Genomic DNA, 22996 nt, shown 5'->3' on the forward strand with positions numbered 1-22996 from the left:
GGCATCAGCGTCCTCGTAACCTATCCAGTATTTGGGCAATCCTGCAACGCGTAGGCGTCGTACAAGCGACCGACCAGCTATATGGCCTCGTCGCATCTTATCTAGATTAAGTTACGACACTGTTCCACAAAGCGACGTCGAGGGCTGCGTTCATTTAGCGTGTCCCGGCCCTGCTATTTGTATTTCTTTATCCGCGTTGTCCACGTCAATGTCTAGACGTGCTGCTCGGCCCTATCTCTGCGAGGTTCAGGAGTTCAAGGCTCTGACCCAGTGTAGACTTGGCATCCATTCACACATGCACATGTATGAACGCCTACGTAGGCATTCGTAGGCCTGCGTAGGCATGCTTTCACATGCCTACGTGCACGTAGTAGCTAATGTTAAGGAGTCGGTCCGCATTCGGCTGTCAGACTCTTGTCTGCTGGTCTGTAACGTAAAAAAAAAGTCCTGTGCAGGAAAAGTGTGCTGGGAGCAATTTATGACCTTTCATTCAGCGATTAAACTGAATCTTCATTTTTTTTTCCGGACATCTCGAAGTCGCGACAGACATTTCAGACATTTCAAACTCGCGTTATATTTGAAAAAATACGGCATTTGTGTGATTCTAATTATGTTTACGCTTTTTGCGCTATTGTACACGTGCTGTGTATTGACGTTTCTGTTTAGTCCCCTGTTACTGTATCACTTTGTTCTAGCTAAAGTATGCAATTACCGCGAAAACCGGAACACACACACACACACACACACACACACACACACACACACGACCCAGAATGTAGGTTGACCCCCGATTTCGAAGATGAAAAAAGAAGGGGTGGAGGATTCCGAACCGAAAAGTGCCAAAACAGTTTTCCTCCACGGTAAAGAAAGGTTTTATTTTCGCCCGAAATCCGAATCATCGAGTTGCGATAGAAAATTAGTGGACAGCTATATGAATTAAGGATAGTAGTTTTATTGGCCGTAAAAATGTGTAAACATAGGCATACTAAGTAAATCAACAAGCATGGTGTCACGCGCGCAGAAGCAAAGATGAGCACATCTCACTCTATGACCGCGCAAACTCGCTGTCAGAACGCTGGAGCGAGGAAGCGCGGCAGCGAGCGAAGTGGCCTTCGTGCTGTGTCTCGCATCAACGTGAACTGTAAGCAGCGAAAACACGGCGCGCGGTGGACTCAGTCCCCGTCGCAGATGGCTTTCAGTATGCAGGGGCCCGGGCGGAACATGCCAACATGCCGCATGAACATGCCGCATGCCTGTGGAACGTCGCCCGCTCTTCGCGTTGAAGCGATGGACAGCACGAAGGTCACTTCGCTCGCCGCTACTGCCGCGCTTGCAGAGGCAAGTGTTTTGAGATCGTGTGTCCGCTGTCATCGAGTGCGACGCGTTCATTTCTGTCTGTGCGCGCTGACCCATGATTGGTAATTCAGTTTGTGAGCTAATATTCCCAAGTTTATACGGCCGATAAAACTACTATCCTTACTTGGTGTATCTGTCTACTAGTTTGCTATAGCAATCGATGCTTCCCCTTCGGGCGAAACTGGGACTTTTTTTACTTCGATGCGTATATGCACCGCATGAGGAGACTTCAAGGCCCCGCCTTGCGTTTACTGCGTTTTATAAATTAAAAAGTCGCCGTCATCATAACCTACGATGATGGGAAAAGTAATTAATCTTGATTACAATGCGAACGCAACAGTGAAAAGTGCAAAAGGTCACAGAAGGTTTCTATTGTTCAACCAATATTGCTTCGCATGAACACGCTTTTTTGATGTTGTCCCTAAGCACAAATTACAACATCACCCGAGAGCTACTCGAATGTTATTAGCACGCGTAACGAACAAAAGTTTTTCATGACCACGAACGACGGGGAAAACGGGGAAACGACGGGGAACGACTGGGAAACGACGAGGGGGGTCACTCTATTAGGGGCCGCTCTATCCGGAACATGCGCACAAAATCAGAAGCGTCTAGTGTAATTATTTGCTTTAAAAATAATTACTTAATGCTCGTCTTCTCCCAATTTTTATACTTTAGACGCGGCATGTGCTAGCTATTTCTCGGTCCCCTTGGTGAACAGCGCGAAGCATGGGACTTATATTTTGTTGAAGTAGGAAGGGCGGGTCATGCACAACGAATGATAACTTTTTTTTTATCTCTGTAGCTTAATTAGAGCATTTGCACGAGCGTACTTGTCCTAGGGTGTGAGAGTGTCATACTGCCTTAGCGCGTAAGCTTGGGCTTGTTGTTGATTCATTGAAGAAAGGACACAGGGCAAAAAAGACAGGGACACGAGAGAGCGACACGCACACAGCGTTCACTTACGACAGTTTACTCATGAAGACATGAAGGAACAATATGTAGGGTGATATTATGCGAAATATGTGAATGATAGGCAAAATAGCTGGATCATCATTTGCAATGCTGATAGTGATAGCCACGGGCCCACTGAGCACGCGGAATGCTTGCCATTCAAACCCTGTCAAGACACGCCATTTACCGAGATGGAAGTGCAATCAAAGGAGAACTGACGCACGAGCTATCAATCTGCCTAATGAAATCTGCCTCAGTGATTTAACGTGTCAGCTGTAAACTATGTTGAGCCAGCACTTCGCTCTTTTCCAAGTAGGGCTTACACCCGTGGTCGCGGCAATGAATACCCCGATGGCCCTGAACCGGGTTGTAGACATTGTTATGTTGCTCCCTGAGGCGCTCATTTAAGCCCCTTCCTGTCTGTCCAACGTACTTTTTTCCACAAGAGAGAGGAATTCCGTACACCAAGCCAGTTATGCAGCGCCCTAAACCCTTCCTGTGTTTCACAGTACAACGGCCGCGTCTGGCTTGTGAAGTAAACTTGCGAAGCTTTGCTAGTTTTTCCGGAGCGGAAAAAAACAACCGCAATACCAGTGCGTTGTCCTACCCTCTTCAGTTTGTGGGACACATCATCATCAGAAGAGCAGGGCGTTCCAATTCCGCTTTCGAGGACAAACGACGCAAGGCAGCTTCGACACCTGGCACGCAGTCACTCACTGACCGAGAGGAAATCGCCAAACTTAAGACTTACACGACTGAATCAGTTAAACTTCCTCGACTTCCTCGACGTGAAGCTACGCTTCTCTGTCGCTTTTGGTTATGAGTTGTCTTCACAAAGGCACACTCTACATTAATTGGAGTGACCGACAGTGCAGCATGCGAGGTCTGCGGCACCGAAGAAAATATCAACCACCTACTGTGCCGCTGTCCACGATATGCCTCAGAAAGACAAGAGCTTGCTAATGCTTTCCAAAAACTGGGCAATCCGCCGCTTTCCGTGCAGGTGCTTTACCGTGAGGTAAATATCATTGAGTATAGGCGCATGACATCAACCTATGCAAATTTCCATTTCTTGAATGGACTGGCTTTTCTCCCGAGAGGCAAAGGTAGACTTAGGATAAAATGACAACAATTCTAAAAACCCACTAACCGCTATTCCTGTCTCGTTCTTGAATGTTATCCATCCAGAGTTGTCAGTGCAACTTTCTACACATCTTAGCATCTCATCATGTGGGAGGGAAGACATCGATAGAAAAAACCCCCACACCCTTATCGTTTCCTTTTAAAAAGCCGATGACAGCGTCCGAGCCTCTTACCAGACAAGGTTCGTCAATATTTACTACATTAAGCTTACTCAGCAGAAACATAGCGAGAGATATCGGCCAAGTCCCTTTTTCGGTTACAATAACTCGTAGAGGACAGTCATTCTTGCGAGTTTTAGCGGTAAAAATTATGTCTGAAAAAAACAAAATGAAGATTCAGTTGAATCGCTGAATTAAAGGTCATCGATTGCTCCCCGCACACTTTTCCTGCACAGGAATTTTTTAACGTTGTAGACCAGCAGACAAGAGTCTGGCAGCCGAAAGCGGACCGACTCCTTAACATTAGCTACTACGTGCACGCAGGTAACCTTGCGTGAATGTCAACCAAGTCTACACTGGGTCAGAGCCTTGAACTTCTGAGCCTCGCAGAGATACGGCCGTGCAGCACGTCTGGACGATGACGTGGGAACGCGGATGAAAAAATACAAATAAAATGGCCTGGGCATCCTAAATGAAAGCAACCGTCCACGTGGCTTCGCGGAACAGTGCCATAACTTAATCGAGATAAGATGCGACGAGGCCATACAGCAGGCCATGAGCTTATACGATGCCTGCGCGCTGCGGGATTGACCAATGAGTGGCCAGGTGATGAGAAGGCCGATGCACAAGAAATTTCTGTTAAAGTCCTAGATCGAAACAAAGAGACGTGATAAAGGACACGGGACAAGCTGATTTCTTCATACCTGTGCGGTCATTTGTAATCGGAAAAGCCAACCCTGGATGGTGAGACAGTGACTTCAGAGAAAGCCCTTTTCTTTTCCTTTTGGATCGCACCGTGTTCTCAAGGTGCTGTTTTGTTTGAGATGGGCACCTGACTGGTCGGTTGTGTTCCTACGTTCTCAACTTCCGACAGTATTTGACGTGACGAGGGAAAGAGAACCGGCTAGTGAACCACTTTACGGCAATTTCTGGTGAGGAACGTTTGCGACATTATTCTGCTTGGCTTCGCGCTGTCAGGCGCAGGAGAACAAAAATATGATCGAGCCCGAGTGGGAGTCGGGAACATAACAAAAGTGCTCGTACTCTCATATGCAGAGAACAGGACAACGAAAAACCGGAGGCAGAAGAGCTGTGTGGTTTGTGAGATCCTTAGAATAGACACAGATGGGCCTTAAGCTGTAGCTCACACTTGCATTTTGCTGTGACCAAAAAAAAAAATAAACAGGGGCACGTCGTCCACATCCGTTTGAGAAGCTCACGTGAAAAGGAGATTTTTTTTTCGTTTGTTTCTATATCGTTTTCGAAAGAAACGATCACGGATCACTCGTCTTTGAGTGTTTATGAAAACAACAGTTAGAAGATTGGTACAGTATTGTAACTTCGAGCACGCGCTTCCGTTATTATTTTCTTTTCTTCTTCAAACGAATGGAAACATTGACACGAGAAATCTGCGGAGGAAGAAACAGCGCCTAGACGTCTTTTCGGAGCAACTCGTGCCGATAACGCGCTTGAGTGATTGCGCAGGGCAAGTGTGCGCCCCGCACCTTGTCTACACGTGCTGAACTCGGCGGCGACTCGTTTCCTGCAAGCAGCTTCCCTGGCGGCGCGAGCTCCTGTTGTGCCTTGTTGTGCCTTTGAGGAACCAAGCACCGTACCTTAGAGCAAACGCAGGGAACTCATAGGTGAACGTTCCACTGCCTGCTGTTCAAGGCAGTGGTGGAAATGCAAGCGTCAGTTTGATTATATACAGGGTCGAGAGGTCGGCGAGACGGCGGTGCTCCAAGATGTCCGAGATTGACGTCACGAATGTCATCGGAGACTACGGCAAGTTCCAGAGGAACGTCTACCTGTTCTGTCTTCTCAGAGGAATTCCCAACGGCCTGCATTTGGTCATCTACAGCTTCTTCCTGCCAGCGGTCGAATATTGGTGCGCGAGGCCGGACAGCCTGGCCGCGAACGTGACGTCCGAGCAGTGGAAATCGCTGGTGCTGTCGTCGAACTGGACCTTTGGCGCATACTCGTCGTCGCTTCACAGTGGTCGTTGCCGGATGTTTGACTTCGAGTTGTCCGGCGAAGGCATTCCAGAGTTCGGTAACGTTACGGTGCGCTGCGACAGCTGGGAGTACGGTCGGAGCTACTACCGAAGTTCCCTGGTGCAAGAGGTGAGTACGCATGCGAAAAGACTTTTGCGCGTTCGCTTTGCCAACACGAATCACAGATCTCAGTGTAGATTTTCGAACCCTTGCTGATGTATGTAGTGCACTTTTTTGTTTTATTTTTTCAGCGCGATATAGTACATACGAGAAGGTAGACATTAAAACACATAGCTCCATTCTAAGATGAAGATTTTATTTTAAAATAGCGCTACATGTAGCAAATACATTCAAAGACAGGAGCACGAAGCGAAAGGATCGTGTGGGGTAGAAACGTGAAATACCGTAGTGCACTTTTTAAAACCTTCAGCTGAGAGTTAGAGTTGTGTCTGTCTATGTTCTCTACTTGTATATTCAGCTGCAAACTTATTGCCGACAGGCCCGGCCATTATACATGTATCACTGTTGTTTTATTAGTCATAGCGCGTTTCTGCAACAATGAAAGATAAGAAAGGACGAGTCATAATCAACAATCGGTGTGGATATTCCAATGCCTAACTGACAATCCATGTGGACCAGAAGCCGGCTATATGCTTCATGGCCGCCGCGCCTTATTCGTCTCTGCAGATGGCGGAAGTGTGCGCAGACTATCAGCAACTTGAAAAAGTACCCGCGTACTGGTGATGCGATGATGCCAAAGTCGGCCAGCTTTGAAAATACGCGAAGATACTTGTTCAGATAAAAAATTGAATTCTACACATAACGATCACAGTATTGCATTGCACGAGAGAAACAGAATATCATCGTGGCGATACAATAGTACAGCTTCTTTAAGTGCTGTGCGCTATATACAGGGCTGGAATAAGTCTCAATAAACCTTCCGAATCTACGTGGCATACGACATATACATTGCTAGTCAGCCAACTGCGAGGACATGAACAAATTCTCACCTGATCCGCAGTATTAGCGGGATATAAACACACGAAGATTGTATATAATCAATGATGGCACGAGATGGTGTATTTACAAGAGGTTAACATTGACGTTGGAGAGTGCGCGCGCACACGTATATCACGAGTGCGAGCGTACTATACAGTAGACGCATTCAGTAAGTGTGATGACGTAACAACATTAATTTAGAAACTTAGAGCGGGTTAAACACAGAGGACGTAGAGAGGCGCTACACACACCCCATGCGCTCACTCACAACTGATGTTTAAATGCACGTATGGAAAAAAATGTCTACAAAAGGGAGTCAGCACGTGTGGTGTGCGTTTCTTTTCTATTTCCTGTATACTTACAGCGCTGTAAGTTTTTATAATAATGCATGACGAACTAACGCACCTATCCATCCTTTTGCGACGTAACCACAGTGCGCGATATTGCTTCGACTCTCGATGCTCCCGGTAAGGAAGACATTATTCTTTTTTCTACATCGGAAAGACGCATTAGACCGCGTCCTTCACGAAAAACTACATATCGTATTAAACTGTATAAATGTCCATCTTTCACATTGTGCTCATTTCGCACATATGTTTATTTAATGTGTTTATTTAACGTTTCTTTTAATGTGAGTGAACGACATACCAAGACAGCTGCCGTGATAACCCAGTGGCTATGGTTTGAACTGATGAGCGGAAGGTCGTCGGTTCGATCCCGAACCCGCGTTCCAGTGGGGGCGGAATGCAAGAACACCGCGTGAACCGTGTTTTGGGTGCACATTAAGCGTCACAGAAATCGAGGTCGTCACAATAAATGAGGAAGTGCCCTCCTACGTCGTGCCTCATAATCAGTTCGAAGTTTCGGCGCGTAAAACTCCATCATTTTTTTATGTATTTAGGAATTCCTCACACGCTTCCAGACAGGCATTGAGTGCGGGAAGTGTGTGGGTGCACTTCAACACTTGATGACATTTCTGGTACAAAAGATTAGCAAATAAAAGTGCAATCACGCAATCTACAATAATATGGCATGACAAGCGATGAACAAAAAAAAAGCAACAGCGCAAGGCAGAAACCTAAAGCACTCGAAAAGGAAAATTATCGCTACGGGCATTACCAGATCACCTTTAAGTAAACGGTTTCCACTGCCTGTGAAATAATGTAATGAAAACAACAAGAAAAAGCAAAGATGGCAGTTGAAAGAGGACAATGACATATTACTGGCACATATTACTGACACTTCGCACGGTGTTAATAAAAACAATGGAAGAGAAGCAAGATAGACATACTGGAAAAGGTCAAAATGACGCGTCATCGGAATTACAAGCAAGTATATATGCGCTCACAGTTTGTAAAAAAAAAACAAAAACAAAAAAAAACAAGAACAACCGGTTCGGAGCAAGAAAGTGTATGGCTAGGTCATTACTGAATGAGTCATGATTCGTGAGTGAAACAACTTCATTGTAGAAGCTATTCTAGAGGCGGATAGAAGATGACTGTGGTGAAAAGTTACCCGCCCGTGTCACACCATATAGACGGACACAGCTGAAGTTGTTTAATCGCGGAGCGATTTGAAGACGTGACGTTTCAATCATTGTAGGAATGAACGATCACAGCGACTGACTTTATGTAATAACGATAGGCAAAAAATTACCGCGACGAGTGTTCAAGGATTGTAACGATAGTTCAATTTTCATTTCAGTTGTGCTTGACTGAACGCTATAATTATAAGAAATAAGGTACTTATTATTACTTTTTTGTTTTGATAACATATATAGATATATACACAAGACTCGCCCTAATTTGAATTATTTTTCAACATTTCAATAAGGTATATTATTTTTATGTGGTGACCATACTGGAGAGGCGCACTCAAAATGAGTGTCGAACGAAATTTACATAGGCCACTTTACGCAAGGCAGAAGGCGCACAGCGCGAGTTCCAGGCAACAAAAATGCTAATGACTTGTACGGGTTGGCAGAGTTGCACGTAATGTGCTCAGACCATGATAAATTCGGTGTGAGTTGCACGCCTAGGTTCTTGTGTTGTGTAGTGGGGGGTACAAGGCTGTTGTTAGTGAGGCAGAAAAAACTGCGATGTGATAGGTTTACGAGCGAAAATTTTTTTTCAGCCTTTTTTACCGTTAGAGTCATGAGCCACGTATTACATCATACATTAAGAAGTTCAATGTCTCGTTGGAGCGCTGGATGATCATCGCTGTTATTTATCGGACGATACATTATGAAATCGTCGGCGAATGTATTTCTATGCAAGAAGGTATGTTGCTGGGAAAATCTTTAATGTGGATTAAAGATAGCGAAGGCCCGAGGACGCTGCCTTGTGGGACGGCAGTAGTTACGTCAGGTGGGAAGAAGAAACTTTATTAGAGAATAGTCCGGCAGTTTTTGTTGGGGTGGCCTCACGCGGCGGCTCGAAGTTGGGGTGGACTCGGGCGGCATCTTCGGCTTGCCGGACGGCCCAGAGCTGGCCTGCCAGCTCTGAACTTTTGAGAGCCGCCTCCCAGCGACGGCGACGCCTACGGAGAAGGTCGCCGGCGGCTCCCGCATCCAGGGCGGCGTCGGCAAGAAGCGAGCTCGAGCCTTCCCGTACTCAGGCAACGGCCGCGGTTATGGACGCGTCGCGAACGGAGCTGGTTCGATTACCGTTGTTGCCGGCACATTCCCAGAGCATGTGTCGCAGCGTTGCTCGCTGTCCGCAAACTTTACAGGCATCTGTTGGATATAAACCTGGGTAGCAGTGATGTAATAAATTTTTTTAATGATGGGGTTTTACGTGCCAAAACCACTTTCTGATTATGAGGCACGCCGTAGTGGGGGACTCCGGAAATTTCGACCACCTGGGGTTCTTTAACGTGCGCCTAAATCTAAGTACACGGGTGTTTTCGTATTTTGCCCCCATCGAAATGCGGCCACCATGGCCGGGATTCGATCCCGCGACCTCGTGCTCAGTAGCCCAACACCATAGCCACTGCGCAACCACGGCGGGTAGCAGTGATGTAGGACAGCGGGGCTAGGGTAGGTGTGTGTCTGGAGTAAGCGTAAAGTGACGGCCTCATTCCTGTTCAATTTATCGTGCGGTGGCGGGAATGTGCGTCTTTCGAGTCTGTCGTGTTGGGTGAGGTCTCTGAACGTGGTTCGGCGATCGCCCCACGCCCACTGTGTTTCTTGTTGCTGCATTTCTGTCGTAGTGTCCCGATCCGGCAGATCCGATGCTCCGCTCTCGGGGGCGGAGGCGGCGGCCACATAATTAGCAGCGGCTCGGCGTGTGAGACCTCGAGCCGTGGCATGGGCCGCCTCGTTGCCCGCGAGCGGGACATCGGTGTGTGCCGGGGTCCAGAGGAGGAAGACCGTAGAATTTTGGGGTTGCGAGGGCGATGACGAGTCGCCGTCGTCAGAAATTTGGAGTATGCGGGCCGCTTCCCGCGAGACGCGACCGAGCCCGAAGCCGCGGATTGCCTCCTGCGAGTCACTGATCACGATCGCAGCGTTCGGCACCGCGGCGGGTGCTAGGGCTATCGCGGCTTCTTCGGCCGCCTCCGTGTGTCCCGTGGTCACTGTGGCGCTCGCGAGACACTTACCCATGCGGTCTACAACCGCGATCGGGTGTGCGCTTCTCCCTCCTCCATTCCGCTCAGCGTCTACGCACACCGCCTCGTTGCTGTCAATAAACTTCTTCTGAAGGTCGCTTGCTCGTTTGTTGCGTCTCCCGGCGTGGTGCTTCGGGTGCATGTTCTTGGGAAGCGGCGGGTTGATCAGGCGGTCGTGGACCGAGGCCGCAGCCGCCGTCTTTTCTCCATGCTGAGTGTGGTACGTGATGCCGAGCGACTCGAGGATGCATCGACCTGTCTTTGACTTCGATAACCGTTCGTATTGCGCAACGTCGTGCGCCTCGATTAACTCGTCAAATGAGGTGTGAAGTCCGAGCTCCACAAACTTGTCGGTGCTCGCATTGAGCGGAACGCCGACCGCCCTCTTGAAAGCCTTTCGTATCATGCACTCGACTGTTTTTTTTTTGGACCCTATCCACTTCAGGTAGGGGCAACATACGTTATGCGGCTTATCGTGTACGCCTGCACTAGACGGATCGCGCACTCTTTACGCATACCATTGCGTCTATACGTGATGCGACGCAAGAGTCGGATCGTGTCATCTACGGAACGACGAAGTCTTCGCACCGTCTCTCCGTTATGGCCATTTGCCTGCAGGTGTAACCCCGGGATTCTAATTTCGTCCACGTGCGGTACGGGAGTACCATCTGCCAATATAATGCGTATTTTGGCGTATTCCGGTTCCTCGTCGCGCAGAGTTTTACGACTTCTCCTTGTGGGCTTGTAGAGTAAGAGTTCGGACTTAGTAGCCGAGCACTCGAGGCCCGTTCCACGCAAGTAATTCTGAACCGCATCTACTGCTGCCTGTAGCGTTCGCTCGACGTGACCGTCACGTCCTCCCCCGGGAACCCAGAGGGTGATGTCATCCGCGTAAAGACTGTGATGTAATCTTTCTATTTCTGTTAATTTCTCGGGTAGACCGAGTAGAACTAAATTAAAACGAAATGGTGGTATGACGGATCCTTGCGTGTGCCGCACGCACCCGTCTCAAATTCCGGCGATTCCTCGTCGCCGACGACGACGCATGCGCGCCTGCTCGCGAGGAAATCTCTAATGCATGGTGTGCGCGAACGCGTCATAGTCTTCGAGAAAGTCGGTCACGCGGGTGAGAACTGCGTGTTCCATGACTTTGCCGACGCAAGACGTAAGCGAAGTCGGTCTAAGATTATCGAGCCTAACTTGCTTGCCGGGTATTGGAATCATGATAACGTGGGCCCGTTTCCACGCTTCGGTAAGGGAACCCCCTCGCCAGCACTCGTTGACGTAGGCCGCGAGTCGGGAGATTGACTCGTCGTCTAGGTTGCGGAGAGTCTTGTTGGTAACCCAAGCCGGGCCGGGCGCCGATCGGGCGTTTAGTTCGAACAGGACTATCCGAATTTCTGATTCGCTAAATTCCGTGTCCAGTTTCTCGTTTGCGACGCCATCGTATTCGGCGTGCTGGATGCTTTCGGCCTTCTTAAACTAACGGTCACGTATTGCGTCGAGGAAGTTATCGCCTTTATAATCTCTTACTAGCCTACGAGTCTTGTGGCCTTGAGCGGCCCGAGCCTCCTCCGGATCTAACAGGAGTCTAAAGAGGCGCCAAGCGCTCGCCCCGGTCATCTGCTTCTCGAGGCCGTTGCACGTGTCTTCCCATTGTGTCCTGCATACCTGGAGTGCGTGTTCTTCGATGTCTCTGTATAACTGTGGTATGCGTTTGCGCAAAGGCTTATTATGTCTTTGGCATTTCCATCTCTCTAGGAGGGCTCGCTTTGCGTCCCACATGTGTAGGAGCCTGCTGCCAATTATTTCGAGGTTCGCCTTGGGCGGAACGTCGCTCGTTGCTGCGTCTACGTCCCTTCTGAGCGTCTCGGTCCACTCGCCTGTGTCCGTAATCGGCTCGTCGCCTCGTCCCGCTTCTTCTCGTTTCTTGCGGAACGTGTCCCACTTCACGAGTTAGAGCTTACGGCCTTTGCCTTGAGGGTTAGTCCCACGACCGCTCGGGCCCGTGCCTATCGTGATATCGACCAGCGCGTGGTCACTCCCCAAGTCTTCCTGCGTATTTTGCCAGTGCGCTGTGGTTACATTCGAAACAAACACAAGGTCTGGTAGCGTGTCGGCACTCACGCTGTTCCCTCTGCGTGTAGGATCGGCGGGATTCGCGATCAGTTCAAGCCTTTGGTCTTGCGAGTCTTCCCAAAGGTGTATGCCCTTGGGTGTTTTTCGGGTGTAGCCCCAGGCTCCGTGAGGCACGTTAAAATCGCCCGCAACAAGTAGAGCCTCACCGCCGGAAGCCGCGCGCGCGCCCCGCAGCAGGTCCCCGAAGGTGCTGCAGCGAGGGTTTACTGTACACGTTAAGGACGAAGAGTCCTCGGCCGCTCTTAGGAAATAATTCTACGATCACGTGAGGTATCTTTACGCAGGGAAGTTCTCGCTGCGCCACAGTGACGTTACGTCGAAGGAGGACGGCGGCGACCGGCGACGGGCGTGACGGGGGAGACGGCCGGCGCTCCACCATCGCCCCCAGCCCCGCGCCACTCGCCACGTGGGGTGTAGCCCGTTTCCTTCTTTTCCTGTTCTCCGTCGCGGTCACGTCTATGGCTTTGTAGCCAGCTAGTCTAACCGGATGGTTTGTCTCCTGTAAAAGGATCACGTCTGGTTCCGTCTCGCGGCTGCATATGAATTGCTGGAGATTACCCCACTTCCTCCTGTAGCCCCGGCAGTTCCACTGCCAGATTATGTATTGTTGTTTCCCAGTGTTAGTGTGCTTCGTTGCGTGTGTAGCCATGGTTATGCTTGTGTTTAATTTAACCCGTCGCCATCGAGGCGACTTGGTTGCTGCTGCGGTTGCAGCTGCGGTGGCGTCTCTACGTCAGTGAGCGTGTTTTGCTGCTGCTGATTGCGTTGTTGCTGTCTAGCGTACGGCTTGCTCATCGTTCTGATTGGTCTGCCTGCAGCTGGCGGCAGCCTCGCTTCTATGTCGTCTATGCGCGCCAACTGCGCGGCGAACATTTGTGTTATTTGTCCAGATAGCTTAGCTACCGCGTTATTGAACATTTCGTTCATATGTACCGTCTGTTTTGTAAAACTTTCCTCGAGGCTCTTCTCGATGCTGTCTACTCGTTTCTGTAGTTTCTCTTAACGGCCGCATTGCTGTTTGGTGTCGGGTCTTGCGGGATCTAGTGCGATCCTTTTCGCGGTAACTGGACGATCATCGCGTTCATCCGCCGTCTCCACCGAGTTGCCCTCGTCCTCCGTGTCCATCCCGGCCGGCTCAGGCCATGATGGAGTCGGTGATCGAGGCGCCGAGGACGGCGGCATCGTCGTTTGACGTTGCTGTGGTTGCTGCGGTTGTGGAGCCCCGCCTTTCAATTTGAAATTTTCCTCTCTAAAGAGCGCATTTTCGCGTTTAAGCTCGGCAATAATCGATTCTAATGGTTCCAGGCGTTGTCGTAGTACTCGCTCTATCGCTCGCTCGAGCTCGTTCCCACCGCTGCCGCCGGGAGAAGCGGCGACAGCCGCTCAGCTCACCTGTTGCCCAGTGCTCCTGTGACCTTGTTGTTGCTGCCACGGATGCTGCTGCTGAAGTGGCCGACAGCTGCGATGCCCAGACCGGCGCCACCGCGCGTCATCGACGTGCTTCTCGGCCTCTGTGCCTGGTTGCGAGAGCGGGATCGGGATTTTCCCGCGTCGCCCTTCCCGCCGCGGCTAGTCGAGCGTCCTCTTCGGTTGTCGGTGACTGAATGACGGTCTATCTCTGGAAAATTGAGGTAGTAGCCGGCGTTGCCATGACAGTCGCTGCTGCTGTTGTAACCGCTGCCATACGCTGTGGCTGCTTCTTCCTCTTCTTGTCTTTTTCGCTCTAGTTGGCGACGCTTGACTATGTATGGGGTCTTGTATCTCGCCTTGCACCTGCGGTCTCCCGTGAAGTGTCCCTTGCCGCACAGTCGACACCGCAGCTCGCATCGATGGTCAGGCGACGGATTGTTGCGTCCGCATCCACGGCAAACCTTGTCGTTGGGATTTGGGCACACGTCGGCGCGGTGTCTCAGCCTTCCGCACTCGTAGCACACGTCGATTTGCTTCCTGTAGAGGGAGCATCTAACGAGCATAGGTTCATAATATACCTATCTCGGTATGTGGAATCCGTCGAACAAAACGATTATGTTGTCCGTGCTGCCCATGCGCTTGGCGTGGAGCACTCCGGGGTTGCGCTGCGTCACTAGATCAGCGATGACCTCTGCCGTGCTCTCGGTCTTTGAAATGTTCCTAATCAGGCCCTTGGAAGTGTTCTCCGGGAGGGCTTGATAGGCGTTCGCCTCGAACTCTCGGTCTCCGATGCAAAGCTTGCTAATGGTTCCGCAGCGTTTGGCTCTGTCTTCAGACGGCGTGCTGAGCACCACGACGTTCTGTTTAGCGTTGAGGCAGATGCTATCTTTCCCGGCCGCTTCTCTGCCTACACCCGCCGCGTTACGTAGGCAGCAGTAAATGCGATACGTCCCGTAATCGCGCACGTTGAAACCGCCTCGGGGTCGTAGGACGATTTTGTAAACGTCATGCGGTAACTCTGGCATTCGGCTCGCCAAGGCAATCTGCTGCACTTGACGGGTGTACTTCCTTTTGTACTGTGCTGTGGTGACTACCGTATAGTCGACGTGGCTACCGTCCGCCGCTGCATGTGCACATGTTGGTTATGCCCCGACTCGGTCGCACCGCCGGCCTGTTTCTTTCTCCTGACATCGCACCAACCCGCTCCCTCGCCGAAATCTTCCGGCCTAATCTCTGTTCCTTCTACCTGGACAACTTCCATTTAACGTCAGGAAAGGCCTGGCACTTTGCCGTCGGAAACTGGGAGCTCCAATGAGGTCTGGCGACACGTTAGGCTTGGCACGCCTCGCCGCCGCGGCGGCCGGGCAATGGTGGCCTACGTGGATAAGCTGTGCTTAGCTTGCCCTGCCTGCATGGCGGGACAAAAGGCGCTGCTTATCGGCCAGAAAATGGGCCCACCTGGCGAAACTTGGTGTCGGGGGACTCCTGAAGGTTCCCCCGATCGCTGGTAAGAAGAATTACCACGAGAAGTTCGATAATGCACCAAAAATAGGATAATAGAGGAGCCGACACGAAGCACACCCGCACTCCGTGGTCTTCTTCTTCCCTCAGGTGGGAAAGAATCAAAGTCATTGTCAGAGGTAAATTTCTGGCGATTAGAAAAAAAAGTTGCGTAGTCATAACAAAATACGGGAGTCTCATTTAAGCGTAGAATGTTTACAAATGAAGTGGAAATGTTGCAAATTGTCGAACACTTTAGAAAAGTAATAAATAAGGAGTCAGTATGAAAGGAGCTGTTCATATTAAAGTGGATGTCTGTTGTAACGCCGAGTAACTGCGTCTCAAAACCATGTTGATTGTGGCAAAAAAAGGTGGCAGATTCGATGTGATTATAAATGTGCGAAGCGACGCTTTGTTTAACATCTTGCAATGAATGCAAGATGCCGCATGGTATTTCTGGTTATAACACCAGATGTTATTTATTGAACAACCGTTGGACTGCAGTTTCTCAACAGTCACCTATCACAACTCTATACCAGGTTTAGTCACATAAATAATCACGTGGATGCAAGAGCATCAACAAATGGAGTATCAAAGATACGCACACGTGTACTACTGACAGGCGACAAGCCCATTCACTCCACGTATACATTGCATCCTTGTAATCATCTCGTGCCATAAATAGGGTACCCGCAACACAATGATAAACCACGAGAAGGCCACCCGCGAACAAGTGACTAGAAGAAATGAAAACGATCTGTTCTAAAGCCGCGGAAGACAGAGTGCACGGCGAATGCCAAAATATGAGCTTGAACATTGCCTCGGGACATGGCAATGTCAAGTGGGAAGCAGGCGCCCTGCCATTTGGTAGACATTGGCTAGTAGCTCAAGTGCCACTGAGATATCTCTTCAAGGTAAGTTTTAGCCGATGTGACAAATATGAATCGTTTACAATGGAGGCTAAAAATTCCCTACGCGGCACATGCTTTTTAGCCGAGTGCTGCTAACTAGAAAGAAGTAAAATCTATAATGTTTCTTCTTGCAGAAGAGAGAGAGAGAGAGAGGCAAAGGAAAGACAAGGAGGTTAACCAGAGATTCTCTCCAGTTGGCTACAATGTACTGGGGGAGGGGTGAGGGGATGCGATAGGTGAGAGAGAGAAGGATAAAAAGAAACCTACACACACACGCAAGTAGACACAAGCTGTTTCTGTGGGAAATGTCACGCAGCCCACAAAGTCGTTTGTGGGTTACGTAGTGTCACCATACAATCCTACGTCACAAGTTGTAGTAACAATTGGTCAGAAGGTGCCGTATCCTTTAAGTACCGCAGCAGCGCCTTCATAGCGGATGGCGCTGATGTTCGCGTAGGCCAGTTTCCAAGCATCTTGTTTTCTGTCATTGGGCGCTTGTCCAGTTTGTCTAGGGTGGCTGAGAGGTTTGCTCTTTGCGGGTTGAAACGACAGCACTTACAAAGAAGGTGCGCGATTGCTTCATTGCACCCGCAGAAGTCACAAAGTGGGCTGTTGGCCATTCCGATAAAAAAAGAGTGCGCATTTGAAAGTGCTACTCCAAGCCACAGACGGACTAGAAGGGTGCAGTCACGTCGTGGAAGCTCGGGAGGAATGCGGAGCTATAAATTAGGGTCCAGGGTATGAAGGTGTGCACTTGTGAACTCGGATGAATTCTATTGAGCTAATGTCAAGTCACGCGCAAGTGCGGAAAGTTTTTTCGTTGCGTCAGCTCTCGAAAGAGGAGTGGCAAAGCAGTTGACGCTGTCATGGGCAGATCGGGCAGCGGCGTCTGCTCGATCATTGCCATGTATGCCACAGTGAGTTTGTGCAGAAGGAAGGAACGGAGGAAAAAGTTGAGAAGGAAAGGCAGGGAGGTTAACCAGTATAGCTCAACCGGTTTGCTACCCTCCATATGGGAGCGGGATGGGGGGGATGAAAGTTGGGGAGGAGAGAGAGAGAGAGAGAGCACATAGCACAGCACACACATCGTCAGTTACAGTCCGTCACTCTTGCGTGGTACGTGACATCACTGTCGCAGCCGCTGTAAGATTTGTCGGACGATCCTACAGCTGTCGACCAGATGTAAGAGTCGTAGGACTAATTCGCCGCTGCCACCATTTGAAGGAGTTGAAGGTCGCAGAGAGGAACTCGGTGAACAGGATTTATTTACATATTAACAGTTTAAGCAGGATACATTGGCAGTCTAGCGCGACTCCCATATGGAGCCCGCAAAACTAACATACAGCAAACAGTTTACGAGCACACAGCTCACTACTACATTTCGAGCATGACAGAGCACTCTGATCCCGACAACGAGCACGACACGAGCACGCCCTAGCAGCCGGCAAACGCTGCTTATAAGCTCTCCGCTTGACGTCATAGTTCGACGTCATCGTTCGACGTCACTCTTCGAGGTCCCCATGGACGGAGTCCCAGTGGACGGAAACGCTCGTCCAGTCATTGTAAACTTGCCGCCGCCCCGCAGTACGGCCCACACACACAAAGGCACACACGTTCGATCCTACACACACAAAGGCTGACACGTTCGAGGGCCCCGTGGACGGAAATGTTCGTGTTGCACGCACACACAGGTGAAAAGGCCGGACAGTTCTCGGTACCGCCCAGCTTTCAGTGCCGACGTCAGAGGGCTTCGTGGAACTCTGCTCCGTACCGGATGGCTCGGCCAAGTACCAATTTCCTGAGTTGATCGCGCGCCACGTGGCTGCCGGCTCTTCGCAGTTCTCTGAAGGGCGCCCCGTCTGGTGGGCTTGGAACACGTGCAGCGGGCTGAAAGCTGGCCCGTACGGCCATTCTTAACACCGCTTGTCCAAGCACGTCTCTTTCAAAAACCGAAGTACTCCCTTCGTCGCCTTCAGCTGCGGTATATTCTGTCGGCGACATGTGAAAATCGTTTCAACTGACATCGGTCTATTGTCAAGGTGCGCTAGAACAGACGCCAGGGACTGTCTCTGAAAATTATATTCAGCACAGTCGCACAGAATGTGTTCAGAATGAGTTTGCGCAGAAAAAGTAAGAAATAGGATGGCACCTTGGAGTTTCTTGGAGAACACGCTTCCACAGAAAACGCTTCAGTGAATTGACCCTAATACTGTATAGACTCGTCTAAGAGCCGCACTTAGGGCTGCTCCCCCACCTTGGTAGCCCAAAATTTTGAGAAAAAAATTCTGACAGCGAAGCAATCGCGTCCTGTGCACCGATGTCGCGCGCGAGCATCGGCAAATTTTCGCCCCCCGCGTACTTCCACATGCCGCTACCAGATGGCGAGAGCTACACGTTGAGCTTTGATTGACTGGATCCGTTATGCACAAGTCGCCGGCTGCGCCAACTCCATTTTGACCAAAAGGTATTGCCCCGTCTCAGGGCCGGATCTCGTAAAATTGTGCAAAACAATGCGGCCCTTACGCGAGCCTATACGGTAGCTGTTTCTGCAGTATATGTGCTCCACAGTCAGCTATGTTCTCCACACGCGGAAGTAGGAAGAAATATCTGCGCTCTTATAATGCGTCGGACTTGTTGAAGCGACCGTGATCAGCCGCGACAGCGATTGCTCGCCATCCAAACTTGCCCTGATCGGGGGCCGTATTCCACTAGAAGACCTTTCCGGTGGAAAAAGTCGTCATTGATGGACTGCATTCTCTCAAAAGGAGTCATGAGACGGCAATTATTGGTGCCTAGTTTCAATGTTAACATTTACGACGTCTTGCGCATATACGTTTTTTTTTGTCGCTGGTGTATGGTGTATGCGTTCAGCTTTGTGGTACGACGCTTGTACGTGGTACATTCTTGCAATTACTGAATCCCTTCCCCTGTTTAAGGTAGCAAACTGCACGTACGTCTGGTTGACCTCCTTATCTTTCCTTCCTTCCTTTTCCTCCTCCTCCTTCTCCTTGCAAGTACTGCTGTTCACCATTAGGGTTGCCTTGAGTTTACTTCGAGAAAACATTGCTTTTTCTTTCGCTCTCGATACTTCTGTTCATTTCACTCTCTCCGGGTAAGTGAAACTCCTGGACTGGAGTGCAGTGAACTGTTTTACGGGACGTTGAAGCGCATGTTTACTTGGTGATGGTAGTCGTCTGCGCTTAAAACATTTTCAATAAATATAATGCAACACTTATAGCCTAGAAATGACATGTTGATGCGAGCTGCACATTCGTATGTTCTCGACCCCATTCATTAATGGGCTCCACAGCGAGGGTATGAAATAGCCAACTACAATTTGTCTTTTCAAATACACGTAAAACGCAGAAATTCTTTTATGGGACAGCCGGTGGACTGATCCGAAAGAAATTTGCTGCGTTTGAGTGATAGATATATTCGAGTGACTGCAGGAAACATAATTTTAATTTATTGCTTGAAATTGTTTGCGAAAATCGATGAGTAAACAAACAAACAAACAAACAAACAGACGAACAAACAAACAAACAATGAAACCACGAGTTTTGCAAGTTGGTAACTGTGAACCAAAAACATATATCGCAGTTCCGTAAACTGCAACCGCTAGATCTGCTAAAGCGGACAAAACTGATATGCAAATTTACAGCTTAAGTTAATTCACCACGACGTTTACATGGGCTTTGGAGCGGTTATACTCACATAGTAGTGGTAATTTCCAGAGCGGTGCACAATACATGTATTTTCTGTGTTGTATAGGCGCGTTATGATGTGCAGTTTACGCAATTCTGATATATTTATATATTGCTCAGTTACGGAGTTGTCAACTCTATAGTTTGTTCATTTGTAAATCTCCACTTCCCAACATTTTTTATTAAGAAAGTCCACAGGTTAAGTTAAAGATCTGCTTCGAACAGTGACCACGTGTAATTATTTTCTTTTAAATTGGATTCAGTGGTTGCCGAGAAAAACGATTTCTCCGTTCCATATATTTAGATAGAAGTTAGAGTTTTCATTGTCGAGGAAGCTTTAGGTCGGGGCGAATTCTGATTTCCCCATGGAAATACCCGTAAAGCGCAGAAATCCTTTTACGAGAGAAGTGCTGGACTGATTTCCCGGAAAGTCGTTGCACTTAAGAGATAAACTTAATTCTAGTGAAGCTATGTAGCAGAACTTTAATTTGGGGCCTTAAAGTGTTTACTGTAATTGTTAAAAAGTGGCGTGGCAAAAAAAAAAAAAACGGCCCAAAATTTACAAAACTCGGTACAAAAGACAGATAACGCAGTTTTGTAAGCTGCATCTTTTAATCCCAGGTGAAGGAGAGTGAGATACAGCTTTAAGCTTACGTGACAATGTTAAAATGCTTACGAGGGGTTTGCAGAAGTTACTGTATATTTCAGAGCGCTGTGTAAGATGTCACTTTTGTTAGGTTGCATGGATATTTAGGTGCATATTAATGAATTGTGATTGATTTTGGGGAGCTTAACGAATTGAGGCCCTAAATTAAAATTTCGCTTTCTATAGTCACTAGAATTAACCATTCTCTCTCATCTTCCACAAATTTCACTCAAATGGTGCGAGCGGTTTTCTCATATAGGTGTTTCAGCGTTTCGCATGTATTTGAATAAGGATATCAGAGGTAGGCCCCGAGTTAAGGCTTCCTCTTAAGGTGGGGTGAATTGATTGTGGTGTACAGAGTTTTAGCAATGTATCGAGTGATGGCTGAATTTTAAATGCAGTGGGACCTGGTGTGTGATCGAGCATGGACGAGAAGCCTGGTGCAGACGGCCACCATGAGCGGAATGCTCGTCGGCACGCTGGTGTCGTCACTGGGAGACAGGTTAGTATTCTCGAGGGGACGCATTGCGACGATCACTTTCGGTGGTACTATCGCCTTCGCGTGACGTAGTGCTCAACCAGCCAATCATCTAATCCGGTGTGGCTGAAGCAGCCAATCAGCGCGCGCTTGAAGGCCGAGCCGATAGTGTCGCCGAAAGTGATCGTCGCAGAATCAGTCCACAGCGTTAAGCCTTCCCATCGTGGCGAAGACAAGAGGGATAACTGCGCAGAGCCTTCCCTCTCAGATTGCGACAGCATTACTGGGTTAGTGCATGTCAAAGCAACGGGCGTGGAGTACGTCACGAAAGGGGGGAATGACGCTGATACGGGGGTAAACGGTCAGTGACATTCTTGCAAAACAGGGCTCTTTTGAGGAAAAAATAGATGGTTGGACCGAGATAATAAAAAATTTGGAAGATGTGGTGGCTACTATCAACACCGTAAAAGCAGAAGTAGAGCATATGAGGTCAACTAATCATAAACTGGAAGCCACTGTGTCACACCTGTTAATTAAAACCGACTACTTGGAAAATAGAAGGCGTAGAAATAGCTTACTTATTTACGGCATAAAAGAAGAGGAAAGGGAAACAGAGACGAAACATACGGACAAAATAACAAAGGACCTTCTTAGCGAAAAACTTGTAGTTACGATAAAGAGCAAGCAAAGATGCCATCGAATAGGTAGGAAATCAAGCAGGAATCGTCCTGTCATCATAAATCTACATGACTACCGAGATAAGACTTTAATAATGAAGGCACTGCCGAAATGGAAAGGTTCAGAATATTCAATCAGCGAAGACTACTCGAAAAGAATTCGTGATGTCAGAAAGAAATCATGGGAAAGCGCATCACACGAAAAGGATAATGGTGCTAACGTTAACCTGGTTTTTGATAAGTTAAGCATTAACGGTGATATGTTTGGATGGGATAATGCACAAAACAAACGATATAAAATCCCGAAGAACCGTAAATGACACCTCAAAGAGACCAGTCCTGCATTCAAAATCTTAAACATAAACTGTCGTATAGCGTCGTCAATAAAGCTGCAAAACTTGAGAGCATGCTGTTCTCGCATGACGCAGACGTTGCCATGCTTACTACCAGTGAAATATTTGACAGTGAGTTTGTTCCTAAGGGCTATAAGGTATTCAGGGGTGACCGCAACAGAAGAGGTGGAGGAGTGGACATTTTGTACAAATCATCAATACAACTTTTTAGTATGCCCGATGCGCAAGATAGTGAAGCTGTCTTTTGGAAAGCATACATCAACAAGGTCCGCTTCATCCTTGGCGTTTATTATAGGCCTCCAAGTTCTTCTGTTGCGGCACTAGAAAACTTAAGGGAATATATGCACTGCCATGTAAAATCATATGACAGAATACTACTGGCAGGGGACTTTAATTTGACAAACATTGATTGGCACACCATTTCATTGCATTCTGCTCTCAGTATTGATAAGAGGATCTTTGATATTGTATTCACGTTTGACTTACTGCAAATGGTAAATAATTTCACGAGAGTACAGGGAGTCGTAGGCTCAATTCTAGACTTATTTTTTGTAAGTGGCGCCATCCGAAAAGCGATAACCTGTGAAGTCACAAACGGCATTTCTGATCACAAAGCTGCCCTGTTGAACTTTTCAAATGTCTACACTGGTCGCAAAAGACGGTGTTCCTTTGTTTCCCAGTTTTTCTCGTGCTGATGATGAATATATTCCGGATATGCTTGCATTCTACTTCGATGACTTCAGAAACAGCACTTGCAATATAAATGACTTATGGATTTCCTTTAGGAGAATTGTCTCTGATTGTATCCGCCGTTTCGCTCCCAAAATTGCAAAATCTGTGCACCGTAACCCATGGATTGGTCGTGCGACGTTACGCTTACAGCGAAGGCTTAAAAGGTTGAAAGCGAAATCAAGAACAAATGTAACTTTAAAATTTATTGTAGAAGGCACTTCAGAACAACTAAA

General features: G+C 48.5%; 1 protein-coding gene across 1 annotated transcript in view; it reads left to right on the forward strand.

The window, feature by feature from the left end:
* The first annotated feature begins 4200 nt into the window (after nucleotides 1-4200).
* LOC126529204 (organic cation transporter protein-like) overlaps nucleotides 4201-22996 on the forward strand; it is a 45287-nt gene continuing 26491 nt past the window's right edge. The window contains exons 1-2 of the mRNA XM_050176801.3: nucleotides 4201-5734; nucleotides 20925-21025. Of these exons, the coding sequence (XP_050032758.1) occupies nucleotides 5357-5734; nucleotides 20925-21025 (479 nt within the window). The 5' untranslated portion in view covers nucleotides 4201-5356. The remainder of the gene's footprint in view (nucleotides 5735-20924; nucleotides 21026-22996) is intronic.

Source organism: Dermacentor andersoni, chromosome 8 (assembly GCF_023375885.2).
Source record: "Dermacentor andersoni chromosome 8, qqDerAnde1_hic_scaffold, whole genome shotgun sequence".
Lineage (NCBI taxonomy): Eukaryota > Metazoa > Arthropoda > Arachnida > Ixodida > Ixodidae > Dermacentor > Dermacentor andersoni.